The following is an 18,449-nucleotide window of genomic DNA, read 5'->3' as shown; positions in this document are numbered from 1 at the left end:
TAGCCACTGGCTGTTGCGAACACCAATTACTAAGAAATTATATTTGCAAACGCTTTTGTAATCTAATTTGTATTGCGAGAATCCAATCCGTCATTATGCTGCTATCAAAATGCAACAGATCTAATATAAACAAGTCGGCTGTCGATCACCTATAAAGTTGACAGAAAGCGTTTACTGAAGGAAAGCATGCCCATATATGAAACGGTCTTCGGCTCTCTTCAAGGGCAGTCCTTGCTTGCAAGCTGACGTTTATGAGTAAACATCACTTTCAAAGAAAATAAAAATCCACGCTTCGGACTCAAATAACCTCCCAGAGAAAAATGTCACAGCCTTCCAAATGAGATAATTATATTCCACGCGTATATAATGATGCAACGGAGGCGACAGAAATCTCTACGCTCCCAGCCAACAAACCCGTCATCCAGGATGGGACCTTGATATACTGAAGCTGTCCGTTCACAGAAAGCATTGGCTGTACACACTCGAACTGGTTAAATACCTTATCAGTTTCAACGGCATTGGCTGGGACTGTGGAGATTTCTATTGCCTCCCTCACATCATTACATATTTGTGGAATAGGAGTGTCTCATTTGGAAGGACTGTGGACACTTTTCTGGAAGCCTTGTGAACAATTATTATTGTGTTTTCTGGTTTTTATTATACACAATCAGCCTTGTGAATAATGTGAACAGTGAAGTGATATTTGATTTTTGTGAACGACAAGCGAAATTTGGAATACTGTATGAAGTAAAGACGAGAGCCCCGTGGCGCAGAGTGGTAAAGCTGCAGTACTGCAGTCGGAGCCCTCTGCTCATGACCTGAGTTCGATCCTAGCAGAAGCTGGGTTCAGGTAGCCAGCTCCAGGTTGACTCAGCCTTCCATCCTTCCGAGGTCGGTCAAATGAGGACCCAGCTTGCTGGGGGGGGGGGGAAGCGTAGACGACTGGGGAAGGCAATGGCAAACCACCCCGTAAAAAGTCTGCCGTGAAAACGTTGTGAAAGCAACGTCACCCCAGAGTCGAAAACAACTGGTGCTTGCACAGGGGACTGCCTTTATGAACTAAAGAAGTGGCATTTTGAATACTGCATTGAACTGATGGACTGATATTGCATTTATTGCTTGTAAGATGGTTGTTACATTTTCTTGAGGCCAGATATTTTGAATTATTCTGTTACTTGCATACACCTGCTGCTCTTAAAATACTTTGTGATGTAATGCAAATGATAAAATACCCACACACCATAGTGGTTTATGATATTTATTTGGACGCCATTGCAGCTCATTCTTTTTCTGTATTTATGCACCTTGGAGTTGGCATCCCTAACCTTGAGCTGTGTGCTAGAAGAAAGGCAGGCTAGAAAAAAACAGTGAACTAACTCACATGGGACACACAAGAGCCCAATTTAGTAATGCTAGTCTAGGAACTGGGAGACCCGAGTTCGAATTCCCACTTTTCCACACATGCTTGCTTGATGTCCTCGGGCCCGCCACACTCTTTCAGCCTCATCTACCTCACAGGGTTGTTTCCAGGGTAAGAGGGAGAAAGGGAGAGTGTTGAAAGCCACTTTGGATCCTCATTGGTGGGAAAAGTGGGGTATAAATAATAAGATTAATCAATGACGATCAAGGGGTTGTTGCGTTTTAAACATCTCAGTGGCCACCTGACAACAATGCTGATTCTGTGAGCTTGGGCAGGTCATGAGGACTGCATCAGTGCTTAGTTCCCATGGCCTTTTCTTACACGCCACTTTGGGGTGAGGAAGCAATTTTCTCCAGGCCAGTTTGACCAGGGATCCTGGAGGGTTTTTTTTTTTTTTGCCATCTTCTGGGCATGGAGCAGGGGTCACTGGAGGTGTGTGTGTGTGGGGGGTGGAAGGTGATGGGAATTTCACACATTGTGAGTTGGACTAGATCAGGGTTGGCCAGACTTGCTTGACCTAAGAGCCACACAGAACGAATGTCAGATGTTTGAGAGCCAAAAGATGAGGGGAGGGAGAGAAGGAAGGAAGGAAAATAGGGAGGAAAAGAAAGGTGGAAAGAAAACAACTTTAAATGGATTCTCCAAGCTGCTGGCTGGCTTGACTTGGTGAAGTTATTTAAAGAAACAAATGCCTTCTCCATGCTGGCCATTGGGGTGGTGGGGGCTTCAGAAGCCACACAACATGTCTGAAAGAGCCATATCTGGCTCCCGAGCCACAGGTTGGCCACCTCTGGACTAAATGACCCTGGAGGTCCCTTCCAACCCTGTGATTCTAGGTGAACTGCAACAATTTTGTTGTGTTTTACCGTTTTTATTATTGTCGTTAGTTGCCACCAAAACCTGAATCGGCTGTTTTGACAGCTCAATTTGAAATACAATCAGAAAACCAGGCCCAGCTTCCTGCTGCATAATGTGCGAAACAGAAACATACAAATCAGATTGTTTTATTTCAGGGCTATGAGGCTCGCTGGATGTTTCGAAGGTGGGTTATTAGGATTTGTGGTTTAGATTTTAACTGAGCCCGTGGTGGTTTGTTTCCAAAGAAGTACTTTTCTCCCTTTCTCACAATACTAGAACTCATGGGCATTCAATGAAATTCCTTAGCAGTCGGGTTAGAACGGATAAAAGGAAGTCCTTATTCACCCAAAGGGTGATGAACATGTGGAATTCACTGCCACAGGAGGTGGTGGCGGCTACAAGCATAGCCAGCTTTAAGAGGGGATTGGATAAGAATATGGAGCAGAGGTCCATCAGTGGCTATTAGCCACAGTGTGTGTGTGTGTGTGTGTGTATATGCGTGTGTGTGTATATATATATATATACACATACACACACACACATATACTGGGTACTGTGTGACTGGATGGGCCATCGGCCTGATCCAACATGGCTTCTTTTATGTTCTTATGTTCTGAGCCTTCTGAATGGCACAGGCTACATCACAACCAGTGTTCCCTCTCAGCTGAGTTACTGTGAGCTGGCTCGCAGATCTTTAGCCTCCAGCTCACACATTTTTGTCTTAGCTCAGGAAGATTGGCCCCAGAGCAAAACAAATTGTGCAGGAGCTCACAACTTTCATGCCAGTAGCTCACAAAGTGCAATTTTTGCTCACAAGACTCTACGGCTTAGAAGGGAACATGGATCACAACAACAAACAATACACTGTTTTTAAAAGCTCTTTGGGCTGATTCAGACTGTCTTTATTGCTGCAGCTTGAGAGGGACATGTGACTCACCCACGGCAGAATCCCTCTCCAGCCCTGGCATCTCAAGTGTAGGAGCATCGAGTTCTCACTGGTTCCAGACACCGGCAAGGGAACATGAGACTAGCAGGTGAGTTCTAGCTGCGAGAACTCTGGGCTGATTGCATGTGATGTCTTCCCTGGGGGTATCCCCAGGTCAGGTGGAAAGGTACGTTCCAAAGTTTTGCATTTCCCAGGTGTGCATGGACCTGATACACAAAGGGAGGGCGCTTAAACCTTCCACACAAACACAAGAGACACACACACAATACATTTCTGACCTGAAGCCACTCAAGGCTCTTTGCTCAGGCCTCGTTTTGGGCAGGAGCTCACAGGAGCAGAGCTCCGGAACCTATAAATTTTATTGTGATCTTTCTTTCTCTCCACCCCCCCCCCCCGCCTGCACCCTCCATACTTGCTTCTGAACTCCATTGATCAAACCGCCTGTGAGAATATTCCTGAACTCTTAAGATTTGACAAACTTTCTAATATTTCCCCCCGCAAAAAATGGAGAAATAACCCAAACATATCAAGCAGACAGATGGAAATCTGCCTCATGCCACTGTGGCCACATGGGAGAAAGCAATTTCAAAAGTATGCCGGGACTGGAGTCGGGTTTTATGATGACAGTCATAATTCGAGAAGCCTTTCTAGGCAGAAGCTGAGCTGATAGAATTTAGCACACCTCCTGGTGATGTCTGGGGCGTTCGGCATCTGCAGAGGAGTTGCGCTAATGAGCACTTGATTCACCTCTTCGTTCTATGAAATGACTCCTGTTCTTTGCCCTGCTGTGGAAAGGTAATGTGTAGCTTATCAGGGAACATGCTGTCCCAGTGGGGCAAACAGAGCCTCCCAGGACCTTCAGGTTGGGAAAAAGGTGAGTGGGGGGAGGCTGAAGCCCCTCCTCTCCCCACTCTGCAATCCCAATCCATTCTCGGGCCCACGAGGTTCCTGACAGCTGCCGTCTGACGGAAGACAATGAGGGAAGAAGAAGATTGCAGATTTATACCCCGCCTTTCTCTCTGAATGAGAGAGTGGCTTTTATCTCCTGTATCTTCTTCCCCCACAACAGACACCCTGTGAGCTGGGTGGGGCTGAGCGGGCTCTCCCAGAAGCTGCCCTTTCAAGGACAAGCTCTGCCAGAGCTATGGCTGACCCAAGGCCATTCCAGCAGCTGCAAGTGGAGGAGTGGGGAATCAAACCCCCAGGTTCTCCCAGATGAGAGTCCGCCCACTTAACCACACTTAACCACTACACCAAACTGTCAATGCAGCCAGTTTAATAAACGCAATAACTTGTTTGACCTTCAGAAAGTGGGTACTCAGAGGGCTGAGTATAACAAACTGGAAAACATAAATAGTACACACTTTTAAAAAGTTGTAAAAATTAAGGAGACAGAGAAATAATTGGGGGGAAGACACTGTCCTCTTTGTGGGTTGGCTCTGAATTATTTGCAGGCCTGACTTTTATGTGGAGCTCACCCTCCTATTGAAAGATGACAAACCTGCCTGGAACTTAAGTTTTACAGCTTGTTTTAAGTTCGTGTTGTTTGGTTTTAGGCCACTGAAGATGGTGCTCAGAGCTGGGACGCATCTGGCCTAGTAGCTTTTTATGAGATATTCTGCGATGTGATTTGTGTACAGTTGGTGTGAAATTTCTGTAGGCTGGATTTTAGGGTTTATTTATTTAGTAGGCTTACATCCCACCCTTTCCCATAACGGGCTCAGGGCAGATCACAACATGGACTGAACAACAATAAAAGCCTACCATTTAAATTTAAAAACAGCACGATACGATTAGCAATCAAAACACTTGAACAATAAAACAGGTAAGGTGCATCGTCAGGCGGGTTCTACGTATCTCTCTTGTTTTTGATTGTCAGTTGTTACACTGTGTAATGAATGCTTTGTTGTATTTTTAAGTTCGTTATACTCAGCCTTCTGAGCACACCCCTTGTTTCCATAGTTGGGATTGCCCCCCCCCCCTTCGCTTTTTTCCTTTGGCCTTCAGAAAACCCTCTTATCTCCAGGGCCATCAGGTGGACGCTGTAATGGGCAGAACTAGAGTACAGAGGCGCTCAGGTTCCATCCTCGAGGACTTTGTCTCCTCTGCTTTTTCTCCCCCCCTCTTCTGCTCCTCTGATTTCTCTCCCTCTCGACCGCCTCAGGACCGCTTCGTGGCGTCGTTATCATCTTGACGGCTGGCCTCACGTGGATCCTCGTCAGTGTCTTGCTGGGCACCCAGAGCGGCTTCTCTCGCTTGCAGCAGCTCCTCAACAGTAAGTGGGGCAGCAAAACAGAAGAGGAGAGGAGGATTGTAGGAAGGGGCTGGCCAGGGCTCTTTTTTGAGCAGGAACGCAGTTCTGGCTGGCTGGGCACCAGGGGGTGTGGCCTGATATGCAGATGAGCTCCCGCTGGGCTTCTGCATGAAACAATGGTGACGTCATGGGGTGTGGCGTAATAGGCAGATGAGTTCCCGCTGGGCTTCTGCGTGAAACAATGGTGATGTCAAAAGGTGTGGCCTAATAGGCAAATGAGGTCCTACTGGGCTTTTTCTGAAAAAAAAAAAGTCCTGCATGAACAACGATGAGGTCAGGGGGTGTGGCCTAATATGCAAATGAGTTCCTGATGGGCTTTGTCTACAAAAAAAGCCCTGATACAGGCTTTGCTGTTTGGTGTGTTCCGCGGACTCTAATCTGGAAGAACCGGTTTTGATTCCTCACTCTTCCACGTGCAGCTGCTGGAGTGACCTTGGGCCTGTCATAGTTCTTGAAAGAGCTGATCTCTCAAGAGCAGTTCTCTCAGCCCCACCTGCCTCACAGGGTGTTTGTTGTGGGGAAAGGAAGGGAAAGGAGATGGTAAGCCGCTCTGAGACTCCCAAATGAAGGGTGGGTATAAATCCAATTTCCTCAGTTTTCTTGGCCTTTCTGATTCATGCTGGGGGTCCCCAAACCTTTGGAATTGTGACCGAAGGTGGCAGGTGCAGCCACAAAATGGCTGCCCTGGGAGGTGATGCCGAACACTCGGAAGAGAAGCCCAAGCGCCAGGGAGAAGAGGGGCAGTTGGAAAAAAACACGCCGGGAAAGAGGAACAAGGGGAGAACGAAACCAACCCCGTGGCAGCAGCTGCTGCCTCTGAAACAGTGTTATTTTAATCCACGCAGCCAATCTATTCATTTGTTATTTAATTGGCTTTACAGCCACCCTCAGGCTCAGAGTGGTGTACAACGTCGTCATAAAAGTCAATTATGAACAGACCAAAACCAGTAGTAAACAGAATGCAGGTGGAGACGGTGTGAGAAAAGCCGGTAATGCTGCTGTGTCACGGGAGGGGAGGGACAGGGTAGGATGCCAGGATGCAACCATCGCTGTCCTCAACTGAATGCCGCACAGAACATCTCTGCCTTGCAGGCCCTGCAGAACAGTCACAAGTCCCACAGGGCACAAGTGTTGTTTCTTTATTTTCTTTCTTCCTTTTTAATTTCTATTCTGCCCTCTCCTGCAGGGCTGGCTCAGGGCAAAATAGAACAAGTTGGAACAAGTAACAATAAAACCATAGGCCAGGGGTGTCGAACTCATTTGTTACGAGAGACAGATGGGACATATATGAGACATTTCCGGGCCATGTGTGTTGTAAAATGTAATGCCAGTAGCAGAGATATAAACTTTATAAAGGCAAACACAAAGATTTTGAAAAAAAACCACCTTGAAATATGCTTAAAATATTAGCACTCGTTGGTCTTAAAGGTGCTTTCTTTGTATCTCTCCCATGGGATCCAGGGAACTGGGCAAAGGAAGATCTGGCTCTTTCCTTCCATCCCCAGGGGACCAGGAGGGGGAAGAACCTCAAACATTGGCAGGAAGAGAGTCTTGGCTCAGTAGCTCTGCTGTGCGATTGAGAGAGCCTGACAAAGTGAGCTCTCCCTCCCCCTCCCCTTCCTCCCCAAGGGAGGAGCCTCAGCCAATCGAGAAAATAGAGGTTTTGCTCTGTAGCTCTGCTGTGCGATTGAGCAAGCCTGGCAAAGCCAGCTGTTACGCAGAAGGAAACAAGAGAGAGGGAGAAGGCAGCAGATGACAGCCAATTGCCACGTTTGACACCCTTGCATAGGCAGTTATTGACAAATTTAAGCAATTAAAACAAAAAAAACCAGGAAAACAGTACTCCATAAAAGCACTCAATTTCAGGCAGCAGACAAACCAATCAGGTCATAATATAGACAGAGTTGGAACTGATGATACATCAGTAGGCCTGAGAAAAGATGGAATATTGTGACAAGGGAGGCCAAACTCAATGTTCTGTGGATGCCCACTGTCTCACTTGAAGGCCTGGTGGAACAGCTCTGTTTTACAAGCCCTACGGAAAGGCAGTAGGTCAGGTAGGGCCCTGATCTCTATTGGGAGCGTGTTCCACCAAGCAAGGCAGATGTCCTTTGGGCCGGGGACAACCAGCAGATGGTGGTTGATTGAACGTAAGGTCCTTCGGGGCAAATATGGGGAGAGGCGGTTAGGCAGAGAGTTCCACCAGGTTGGAGCCAGGGCAGAGGAAGAAGAAGAAGACGATATTAGATTTATACCCCGCCCTTCACTCTGAATCTCAGAGTCTCAGAGCGGCCTACAATCTCCCTTGCCTTCCTCCCCCACAACAGACACCCTGTGAGGTAGGCGGGGCTGAGAGAGCTCTGACAGAAGCTGTCCTTTCAAGGACAACTCCTGCGAGAGCTATGGCTGACCCAAGGCTATTCCAGCAGCTGCAAGTGGAGGAGTGGGGAATCAAACTCAGTTCTCCCAGATAAGAGCCCGCGCACTTAACCACTATACCAAACTGGCTCTCAGAAGCAGTGCCAGTCGAGAGTGCCAGCTGGCTCTGCCCACTGTCTAGAAAAACTTGGCAGGCACTGGAATGAGTGTTGGGTGGGCACCTCGGAGACCCTGGTTTCATGGGTCTCTGTGCTCTGCTCCCATCTGCTTTTCTCGGTGCAGGAACAAATGCAGAGATGGCAGCTGCGTGTTGAAATGGCAGGAGGGTTCAGATTCCTTAAAGACGGTGCACCTATCCTCCATGACTCTGGCTATCGACTACAAGCTGTGATAGTTGACGGGAGCCTCTAACTTCAGAGGCAGCCGACTTAGCAAAAACCAGATGTCGGGGCGAGGTCACACGAGGGAGAAAGGCTGGATCCCTCCCAGCCAGCTTGTGAACTTGCATCTGGTTAGCAGCTGTGGCAGCAGAAAGCTCAATAGGTACAGATGTTAGTATGAGCCAGCAAAGCATTCCTTAAGTTCTCTTCAAGTGCTGTGCTGTGGGTGAAGAAGGAAGCTCTGAGTTGCTTTGGATGTGAGGGCTTAGCCTTAAGAAGGAGACTGCAGATTTATATCCCGCCCTTCTCTCTGAATCAGAGACTCAGAACAGCTTACAATCTCCTATATCTTTTCCACCCACAACAGACACCCTGTGAAATGGGTGGGGCTGAGAGGGCTCTCACAGTAGCTGCCCTTCCAAGGACATCTCTGCCAGAGCGATGGCTGACCCAAGGCCATTCCAACAGGTGCAAGTGGAAGAGTGGGGAATCAAACCCGGTTCTCCCAGATAAGAGTCTGCACACTTAACCACTACGCCAAACTGGCTATTAACTGGGGTTATGTCATCTGAACGAGCCATAAATCGGAGTAGATTGGGGTGGCCAAACTTGCTTCATGTAAGAGCCACATAGAATAAATGTCAGATGTTTGAGAACCACAAGACATGAATGTCAGATGTTTGAGAGCCACAAGGAAGGAAGGAAAATAGATTTTTTGAGGGGGGAGGGAGAGGTGGAAAGAAAGCAATTTTGACTTTAAATGCATTCTCCAAGCTGCTGGCTGGCTTGGAGAAAGGATTTAAGGAGATAAATGCCTTCTCCAGTTCGACCAGCGGGGTGGAGGTGAGGGCTCTCAAGAGCGACACAATATGTGTAAGAGCCACATGTGGTCCCCGAGCCTCAGTTTGGCCACCCCTGTGCTGGTCTATGCCTTAATATAGACTTTGACTAAGTCCTTGTGATGGACCCGAGGAGGATACGGGGATAACGTAGCATATAGTTTGGCTATGAGTTGCAAGCTAGGGGCAGTTCTGAAAAACCCGGGGCTCAGACGATCGGCCCGATGTTATGAAAGCATACATTGCAATCCAGAAGCCTGAGAGGAGCCCCTCTTGCCTCCTTGAATATCTCTTCCAAATCTGATGAAAACAAAACCCGCCAATAATTGAATTAACTTTGAGCTTGGGTTCCTGTGGAGTGGGGTGGTGAGGCAGTGCCCTCTTGCTGATGTTGCCTCTTCTCTGCTTCCCTGCAGATCCCGAGAATCCTCCCAGCGCAGGTGAGTGAGGTTACCTTCATTCTCCTTGGATCCCCCTTTTGCAAACCGTTAATCCTTTTCTGCCCTTGTTAAAAGCCCCCCCAAGGAGTGGAGTTTCAAGCCACACAACGCTCCCTCCTGAACTGGGAACGCTTTCAGCTGCTTTCCTGGTGTCTGCTGTCACCTTGGATCTTGGGGGAGGGAGGGGAGGGAGCTGGGTCACAGCGTGACGTAAGGCCTGCAAGGAATTGTACAGAGAGGGAAAGTCGTTGACCAGGGGTAGAATTCTACCAAGAGCTCCCTTGCATATTAGGCCACACACCCCCTGATATAGCCAATCTCCCAAGAGCTTACAGGGTCTCCCAAGAGCTTACAGGGCCTCTTGGAGGACTGGCTGCATCAGCGGTGCATAGCCTAATACGCAAAGGAGCTCCTGGATTACTGAAGGATTACTGAAGGAGGATGGGGAAATGGCTGAGAAGCTGAATGCATTTTTTGCCTCCGTCTTCACCGTGGAAGATGAGAAGTGTTTGCCCGCCCCAGAACCACTAATATTGGAAGGGGTGTTGAAAGACCTGAGTCAGATTGAGGTGACAAAAGAGGAGGTCCTACAACTAATAGACAAATTAAAAACTAATAAGTCACCGGGTCCGGATGGCATACATCCGAGAGTTCTGAAAGAACTCAAAGTTGAACTTGTGGATCTTCTAACAAAAATCTGTAATCTTTCATTGAAATCTGCCTCTGTTCCTGAGGACTGGAAGGTAGCAAATGTCACCCCCATCTTTAAAAAGGGTTCCAGAGGAGATCCAGGAAATTACAGGCCAGTCAGTCTGACTTCAATACCGGGAAAGTTGGTAGAAACCATTATCAAGGACAGAATGAGTAGGCACATTGATGAACACAGGTTATTGAGGAAGACTCAGCATGGGTTCTGTAAGGGAAGATCTTACAGCATGGAGTAAAAGGACAGGTCCTCTTGTGGATCAAAAACTGGCTGAGTAATAGGAAGCAGAGAGTGAGTATAAATGGGCAGTCTTCACAGTGGAGGACGGTAAGCAGTGGGGTGCCGCAGGGCTCGGTACTGGGTCCCATGCTCTTTAACTTGTTCATAAATGATTTAGAGTTGGGAGTGAGCAGTGAAGTGGCCAAGTTTGCGGATGACACTAAATTGTTCAGGGTGGTGAGAACCAGAGAGGATTGTGAGGAACTCCAAAGGGATCTGTTGAGGCTGGGTGAGTGGGCGTCAACGTGGCAGATGCGGTTCAATGTGGCCAAGTGCAAAGTAATGCACATTGGGGCCAAGAATCCCAGCTACAAATACAAGTTGATGGGGTGTGAACTGGCAGAGACTGACCAAGAGAGAGATCTTGGTGTCGTGGTAGATAATTCACTGAAAATGTCAAGGCAGTGTGCGTTTGCAATAAAAAAGGCCAACGCCATGCTGGGAATTATTAGGAAGGGAATTGAAAACAAATCAGCCAGTATCATAATGCCCCTGTATAAATCGATGGTGCGGTCTCATTTGGAGTACTGTGTGCAGTTCTGGTCGCCGCACCTCAAAAAGGATATTATAGCATTGGAGAAAGTTCAGAAAAGGGCAACTAGAATGATTAAAGGGCTGGAACACCTTCCTTATGAAGAAAGGTTGAAACGCTTAGGGCTCTTTAGCTTGGAGAAACGTCGACTGAGGGGTGACATGATAGAGGTTTACAAGATAATGCATGGGATGGAGAAAGTAGAGAAAGAAGTACTTTTCTCCCTTTCTCACAATACGAGAACTCGTGGGCATTCGATGAAATTGCTGAGCAGACAGGTTAAAATGGATAAAAGGAAGTACTTCTTCACCCAAAGGGTGATTAACATGAGGAATTCACTGCCACAGGAGGTGGTGGCGGCCACAAGCATGGCCACCTTCAAGAGGGGGTTAGATAAAAATATGGAGCAGAGGTCCATCAGTGGCTATTAGCCACAGTGTGTATGTGTGTGTGTGTGTGTGTGTATGTATATATATATATATATATATATATATATATATATATATATATATATATTTGGCCGCTGTGTGACACAGAATGTTGGACTGGATGGGCCATTGGCCTGATCTAACATGGCTTCTCTTATGTTCTTATGCTAGAATTCCACCCCTGTCGTTGACAAATGGGGGACATCCACCTGCTCCTGCGGCCCCATGAGCTGACGGACAGGTGGATTGTCACATAGCATCAGTTGCAGAGCTCCCTTGAGGTTACAGAACCCACACGCAAGACGGGCAGCGTGGCTGATTTCCCGTGCTGCTCCTAGTGGGGCTCGCGCCTGTGGTAGCCCAGAGCACGTTCCTAGGGACAGGACGCCCCAGGTAGACTCATTGCCTGCCACACCCCTCTGTGGCGCTGCACTGCACCGCCCCATCCCACCCCTCTCCACGGTGCCTCTTCCTTCCTCCCTTCCTCACCATTTCAATGCCTGGGAAGGGGCGGTGGAGCGGGGTTGAGGGGGCAGTAACAGTGGGAAGGACGAGCGAGCCAGTGAAAGAGTGGCCACCACCTCCGCCACCTCCTCCCCTTCCTTCCCACGTGATCCAAGAAGGAAGGAGGGAGGAGGCAGTGGCGGTGCCGTCCTTTTGGCGGCTCGCTCGTCCTTCCCACTGCTGCTGCACCCTCAACCCTGCACTAAGAACATAAGGGAAGCCATGTTGGATCAGGCCAATGGCCCATTCAGTCCAATGCTCTGTGTCACACAGGGGCAAAAGAACCCCGGTGCCATCAGGTCCACCAGTGGGGTTAGAAGCTCTTCCACTGTTTCCGCCCCCCCCCCCCCCACAAACACAAGAATACAGAACATCACCGCCTCAGGCAGAGAGCTCTAACAATAAGCTGTGGCTAATAGCCACTGATGGACCTCTGCCCCATATGCTTATCCAATCTCCTCTTGAAGCTGGCTATACTTAAATATGGAGCAGAAGTCCACCAGTGGCTATTAGCCACAGTGTGTGTGTGTGTGTGTGTGTGTGTGTGTGTGTGTGTGTGTGAGTATATATATATATATTTTGGCCACTGTGTGATACAGATGGGCCATTGGCCTGATCCAACATGGCTTCTCTTAGGTTCTTACTTGTGGCTGCCGCCACCTCCTGTGGCAGTGAATTCCACATGTTAATCACCTTTTGGGTGAAGAAGGACTTCCTTTTATCCATTCTAACCCGACTGCTCAGCAATTTCATTGAGTGCCCAGGAGTTCTCGTATTGTGAGAAAGGGAGAAAAAGACTTCTTTTTCTACCTTCTCTATCCCATGCATAATCTTGTCAACCTCTATCATGTCACCCCGCAGTTGATGTTTCTCCAAGCTAAAGAGCCCCAAGCGTTTTGACCTTTCTTCATAGGCACTGATAGTGGTCATGTCGGAGGGCCGGCATAGGAGCCGCGAGCCTCCGGGTGCTGTTTTACCCGCCGATCAGCTGATCGGCCAGGGAGGGCCCTTTAAATAGCTCAGGAAGCGCGGTGCTCCACCGCCCCTTCCTAGGCACTGAAATGGTGAGGAAGGAAGGGTGGAGGAGGCTGGGGAGTGACAGCCCTCCAGCAAACAAGGGATTTGCTTAGGCCCAGGGGGAGTGGGGGAGGGCTGGATTTGGCGCACCCACCCTGCTGGCGCCCTAGGCAAATGCCTAATTTTCCTAGTGGGTGGGCTGACGCTGCCTAGGGATGGCTCAGGCCCGTGGGCGACCTCAGACTTCGAAAAGCATAACTCCACGCAGGATTGCATGTGACAGTGTCTAAGGCTGTAATCTCAGAGGTGCCTTCGGTTGATCAAGATCTAGATTCCCCACATTTCCCTTATCTGTTTTATTTTAATTCATTCATACCTCAGGTATGGTATATAAAACAAAAATCCTCCCGGTACCTAAATTCTGGCTTTATGCTGCCGTGTGTTTTTCTGTGGCTTTTATTCCTTCCTGTTGTTCTAATTCCCACACACGTATACCCCCTTTAAAAAGTTTGCATTCTGTAAGTGTTCTTAGTGAGGGTGCTGGGTAATCTCTCCTGTCATCTGTGTGTCTCTCCTGACTGCGTCTGCGTTGCCTTCCTTACAACCAACGGGCTCACCCCCCTCGCCCCCCCTCCTGACTCTTTTCCCCTCCCTTGTCAGGTTGGAACAGACTCTATGCTCAGCTCAGAGAGGTCCTGGTACAAATAAGAGACAGCTACAGTAGGTGTCGCAGTGAGTTCAGTTGAGTTGGAAGGGACGGGGAGGTATGCATGAAGGGTTGTACCGCAAACTGCGGGAAGCGTCTGGAAAGGTGAGGCTCCTTCCTGTCTGGTCCTAGAGAGCATTCTGCTCTGCCTGTGCCAAAAGCCAGCTCATTCCCATTTTGGGGGGGGGGGGGGGGGGGCCCTTACTAGGAGAGCACCATAAATCATCAGCAGAGCATATTCCGTATGTGGTTTTATGTGACTCGAGAAGCTTACAGCCCAAGCTCAAGGTCCCAAGTTAATTTCCCAGCACGCTTTGAAGTGATCTTGAGCATCAGGCCTGGGATGTATAGATTGTGGATCCTCTCACTGCGTTTCCAATGTCAGAAAACGCTCCCCAGGAATCTACAGGTACTCGGGGCAAGGGACAACTACAGCTTAGTCAAGGAGTTAGTTTGTCAGCTCTCCAGACAGAACCCGGCATCCTGGCCAGAGGAACAACAGAAGTGCAGAAAGAAGCTCGGCATTTCTGGGAGCTCTGGCACACCTTCCACAAAGATTTTCCACAAAGTTATCGCAGTGTAATTGAAGTAACTCTAAACAGAGAACAAAGCCCTGGCTGACAGTGAAATCTGGGGCGGTAGTGACGGTTGTGTGCCGATTGGTTCCAGTGGATACAGGTGCAGTAATCGGAGAAGGCTTTACATCTGAGAAGGGGTGCTGACTTTACTTAGGCCCAGGCCTATGGTGGCCCCGTGAGTGGAGAACACATCGAGGGCTTCTTCCCAGAAAAGCTCCATTCTGAGCGCTTCTGGGCATTAAGGCTAGTTGAAGAAAAGAAGCCACAGGGGTGGCATCTAGGACCCAGCTGCTTTTTATCTACATCAAGATGGCATTTCAGGTTCAGAAGCTGGGAGTTTGGGGAGCTGCAACAAGGCATGTTACTGGGCATCCTCCGTACCCTTCCCCACCTACCCTTTGGGCACACACCAAGCAAATCCCTTGTTTCAAAACCTCCTCCTCCTTTAATTGCATCCCCACTCTCCCTGGTCAAGTAGCGCAAGACCTGGTTGAAGGGACCAGAATTATTAAGAAGCTGCCCAGCTATCTTTGCAAAATAAGAACCCTGCTGGGTCAGACCAGCGGTCCATCTAGTCCAGCATCCTGTCTCACACAGTGGCCAGCCAGTTCCTCTGGAGGGCCAGCAACAGGGCAGAGAGGCTGAGGCCTTCATAAGAACATCAGAAAGAGTCCTGCTGGATCAGATCAGGGGTCCATCTAGTCCAGCATCCTCTTGTCTCACACAGTGGCCAGCCAGTTCCTCTGGAGGGCCAGCAACAGGGCAGAGAGGCTGAGGCCTTCATAAGAACATCAGAAAGAGCCCTGCTGGATCAGATCAGGGGTCCATCTAGTCCATCATCCTGTCTCACACAGTGGCCAGCCAGTTCCTCTGGAGGGCCAACAACAGGGCAGAGAGGCTGAGGCCTTCATAAGAACATCAAAAGAGCCCTGCTGGATCAGACCAGTGGCCGATCTACTCCAGCATCCTGCCTCACACAGTGGCCAACCAGCTCCTCTGGAGGGCCAACAGCAGGGCAGAGAGAATGAGGCCTTCATAAGAACATCAGTAGAGCCCTGCTGGTTTAGAGCAGTGGTCCATCTACTCCAGCATCCTGCCTCACACAGTGGCCATCCAGTTCCTCTGGAGGGCCAGCAACAGGGCACAGAGGCCGAGGCCTTCCCCTGATGTTGCCTCCTGTCTCTGGGATTCAGAGATTTACTGCCTCTGAATGTGGAGGTTCCCCACAGTCACCCTGGCTAGTAGCCACTGGTAGACTTCTCCATGAGTCTATCCAATCCCCTTTGAAAGCTACTTATTCCTGTGACCATTACTACATCCTCTGGCGGTGAATTCTCTGGCGGCAAAGCCCAAGTAGACCGTTCTGCGCTAAGGAAGCCCTTGGTCCGCCTCCGCACAAGGCAGCCTCTTGTGTTCTGGGAACCAACCTGCTGTCTGTCCATCAGGACTCCTTGGCATCAGGTCTTTGCTGATGGTCACTTTTTGGTCCTTCTTGTAGAAAAGGCTGGAGGGCCCCGTTGCTAACATTAGAGGGCAGATAGATCCAAGCGGGCAGCCGTGTTGGTCTGAAGCAGTAGAACAAAGTAGAAGTCAAGTGGCACCTTTAAGACCAACAAAGTTTTGTTCAGAACGTCAGCTTTCGTGTGCTCCAAGCACACGTCATCAGATGAGGAATCAGGTACAATGAGCAGAACGACATATAGCTGGTAGGCGGTGGTCTAGAATGCAAAACGGTACACATTTAAGATCCAGTGACAGAATAGTAAAATTAACGCATTGAGCAAACCTTTGATCTGAGTAGCATGAGTTTATGCTACTCAGATCAAAGGTTTGCTCAATGCGTTAATTTTACTATCCTGTCATTGTACCATTTTACATTCTAAACCACCGCCTACCTGATAATTTTACTTCACTGTCATTGGTTCTTAGATCTGTACCATGTTGCATTCTGGGCCTCTGCCTGCCAGCTCTGTATGGCTCTGCTCAGCTCTGTATGGCTTTGCTCACTGTGCTGGATTCCTCGTCTGATGAAGTGTGCTTAAGAGCACGAAAGCTTACGTTCTAAATAAAAATTGGTTGGTCTTAAAAGTGCCGCTTGACTCCTGCTTTGTTCAGTCACTCTATTGTTATAAGCCTGGGCCAAAAAGAGGGCATTTCTTAGAAGTTTTTCCCATCCAACTAATTTACTTTTTTAACGGGTAACATACATATAGTTTGCCATTAGAAGAAAAATACATTAATATATAGTGGAAGATGGGTTCAGTTTACGTAATGAGATAAACAGCCAATATCCCTATTTGGGTATGCCAGTACAGCTAAAAGAGAAATACATTGGACGGGGATGTTCTTGTCCACCTTATTTACTGTTAGAGGGCAGAGTCTTTTTGGTGGTGGCAGGCGCCGCGTCTCGGGTGGGTCAGAGCTGTAACTTTAAGCTCGCCAGCCCAAGCTGCGGAGTGCCCTCTCTCCTGCTAGAAAGAAAGAAGGTGACTGTCTTCACAGCGCAGTCCTGTACAGAGTTGCTCCGATGGGCTTAGGAGTCGCCCTTTATAAGACCGAGTCGCAAGAGGCTGCCACATTTGGCGCCAGGGCCGTAGCCAGGTCCACTGCTGGGCTTGCCGCTTCTCAGAAGCTTTCTGGGGTAGGGGCAAAAGCTGGAGGCTCTGAACGTGGCCAGATTGAGGCAGCCAACCTTAAACTTTGGAGTGAAGCGGGGACTGCACCTTGTGTGCTAGCGGGGGGGGGGGGCGGGTTTTCTTCCACCTCCCACTCTGGCACTTTGCAGCCAGGAGCTCCATCCATCTCCCGCCCCTCCCCAGCCCCATTCTACACGGCTTCCTCTGCCTCTCTACCTGTTGCTTTTACTGCTGCGGTGCCCTGTGCCCCGATCAGCTCTCCTGGTTCTGGCTGCCACTGTTGATGCTTCGCTGGCTCAGCCATGGCAAAAAGAACATTAAAAAAAGTACCTCATGCCAGGGGTCCCCTGGAAGTGGGGGCGGGGGGGCCTGCTTCGAAGTCCTTCCGAGCCCCGGGGCGTTTGGCCTTTCCTGGCCACCTTCTCATTGTGTGTCTCCTGTCTCGCTACTGCCTGTCCAGAGCCCAGGCCCAAGAAGTACAAGTGCGGGCTGCCCCAGGCCTGCCCGGACCAGACTTTTGCCTTCAAGATCACCAGCGGCGCGGCGAATGTCATCGGGCCCAAGATCTGTCTGGAGGATAAGATGTGAGTACAGGAATAAAGCGGTCGAAACGGAGGCGAAAAAAATCAAAGAGTATATATAAATAAGCTCTAATAAGTATATATATATACTGCACGATCGTAGTTTGTTTTAAGATACAATTGAGTTAAGTTGAAGCTATGATTTGGATAGGGGCCCCGTGGCGCAGAGTGGTAAAGCTGCAGTACTGCAGCCCAGGCTCTGCTCAAGGCCTGAGTTCGATCCTGGCAGAAGCTGGGTTCAGGTGGCCGGCTCAAGCTTGACTCAGCCTTCCATCCTTCCAGAGCCAGTTTGGTGTAGTGGTTAAGTGTGCGGACTCTTATCTGGGAGAACCGGGTTTGATTCCCCACTCCTCCATGTGCACCTGCTGGGATGGCCTTGGGTCAGCCATAGCTCTGGCAGAGGTTGTCCTTGAAAGGGCAGCTGCTGTGAGAGCCCTCTCCAGCCCCACCCACCTCACAGGGTGTCTGTTGTGGGGGAGGAAGGTAAAGGAGATTGTGAGCTGCTCTGAGACTCTTCGGAGTGGAGGGCGGGATATAAATCCAATATCATCATCATCTTCATCTTCTTCTTCTTCATCATCTTCATCTTCTTCCTAGGTCGGTAAAACAAGGGCCCAGCTTGCTGGGTGGGGGGTGGGGGAGTGCAGATGGCTAAGGAAGGCAAAGGCAAACTACCCCGTAAAACGTCTGCCAAGAAAACGTCATGTGACGTCACCCTGCGGGTCGGTAACACCTCGGTGCTTGCCCAGGGGACTACCTTTACCTGTGATTTGGATATTTTAGGTGAAGGTAGCTGATGGTTGTAGATGGTTATATGTATCCGTATGTTTATTTTATAGAAGATGATAGTAGTTGATCATTGTAGATGGCTATATGCATCTTTGTATTTGCGTTTTATGTATTGCT

The 18,449-nt window shown here is 49.1% G+C and overlaps 1 protein-coding gene across 1 annotated transcript in view; it reads left to right on the top strand.

The window, feature by feature from the left end:
• Positions 1-18,449, top strand: part of FAM3A (FAM3 metabolism regulating signaling molecule A) — a 33,745-nt gene that overhangs the window by 6,267 nt on the left and 9,029 nt on the right. The window contains exons 2-5 of the mRNA XM_060253023.1: positions 3,193-3,312; positions 5,389-5,499; positions 9,553-9,576; positions 17,423-17,546. Of these exons, the coding sequence (XP_060109006.1) occupies positions 3,300-3,312; positions 5,389-5,499; positions 9,553-9,576; positions 17,423-17,546 (272 nt within the window). The 5' untranslated portion in view covers positions 3,193-3,299. The remainder of the gene's footprint in view (positions 1-3,192; positions 3,313-5,388; positions 5,500-9,552; positions 9,577-17,422; positions 17,547-18,449) is intronic.

Source organism: Heteronotia binoei, chromosome 13 (assembly GCF_032191835.1).
Source record: "Heteronotia binoei isolate CCM8104 ecotype False Entrance Well chromosome 13, APGP_CSIRO_Hbin_v1, whole genome shotgun sequence".
Lineage (NCBI taxonomy): Eukaryota > Metazoa > Chordata > Lepidosauria > Squamata > Gekkonidae > Heteronotia > Heteronotia binoei.
This window is presented reverse-complemented; position numbering and strand designations above follow the sequence as displayed.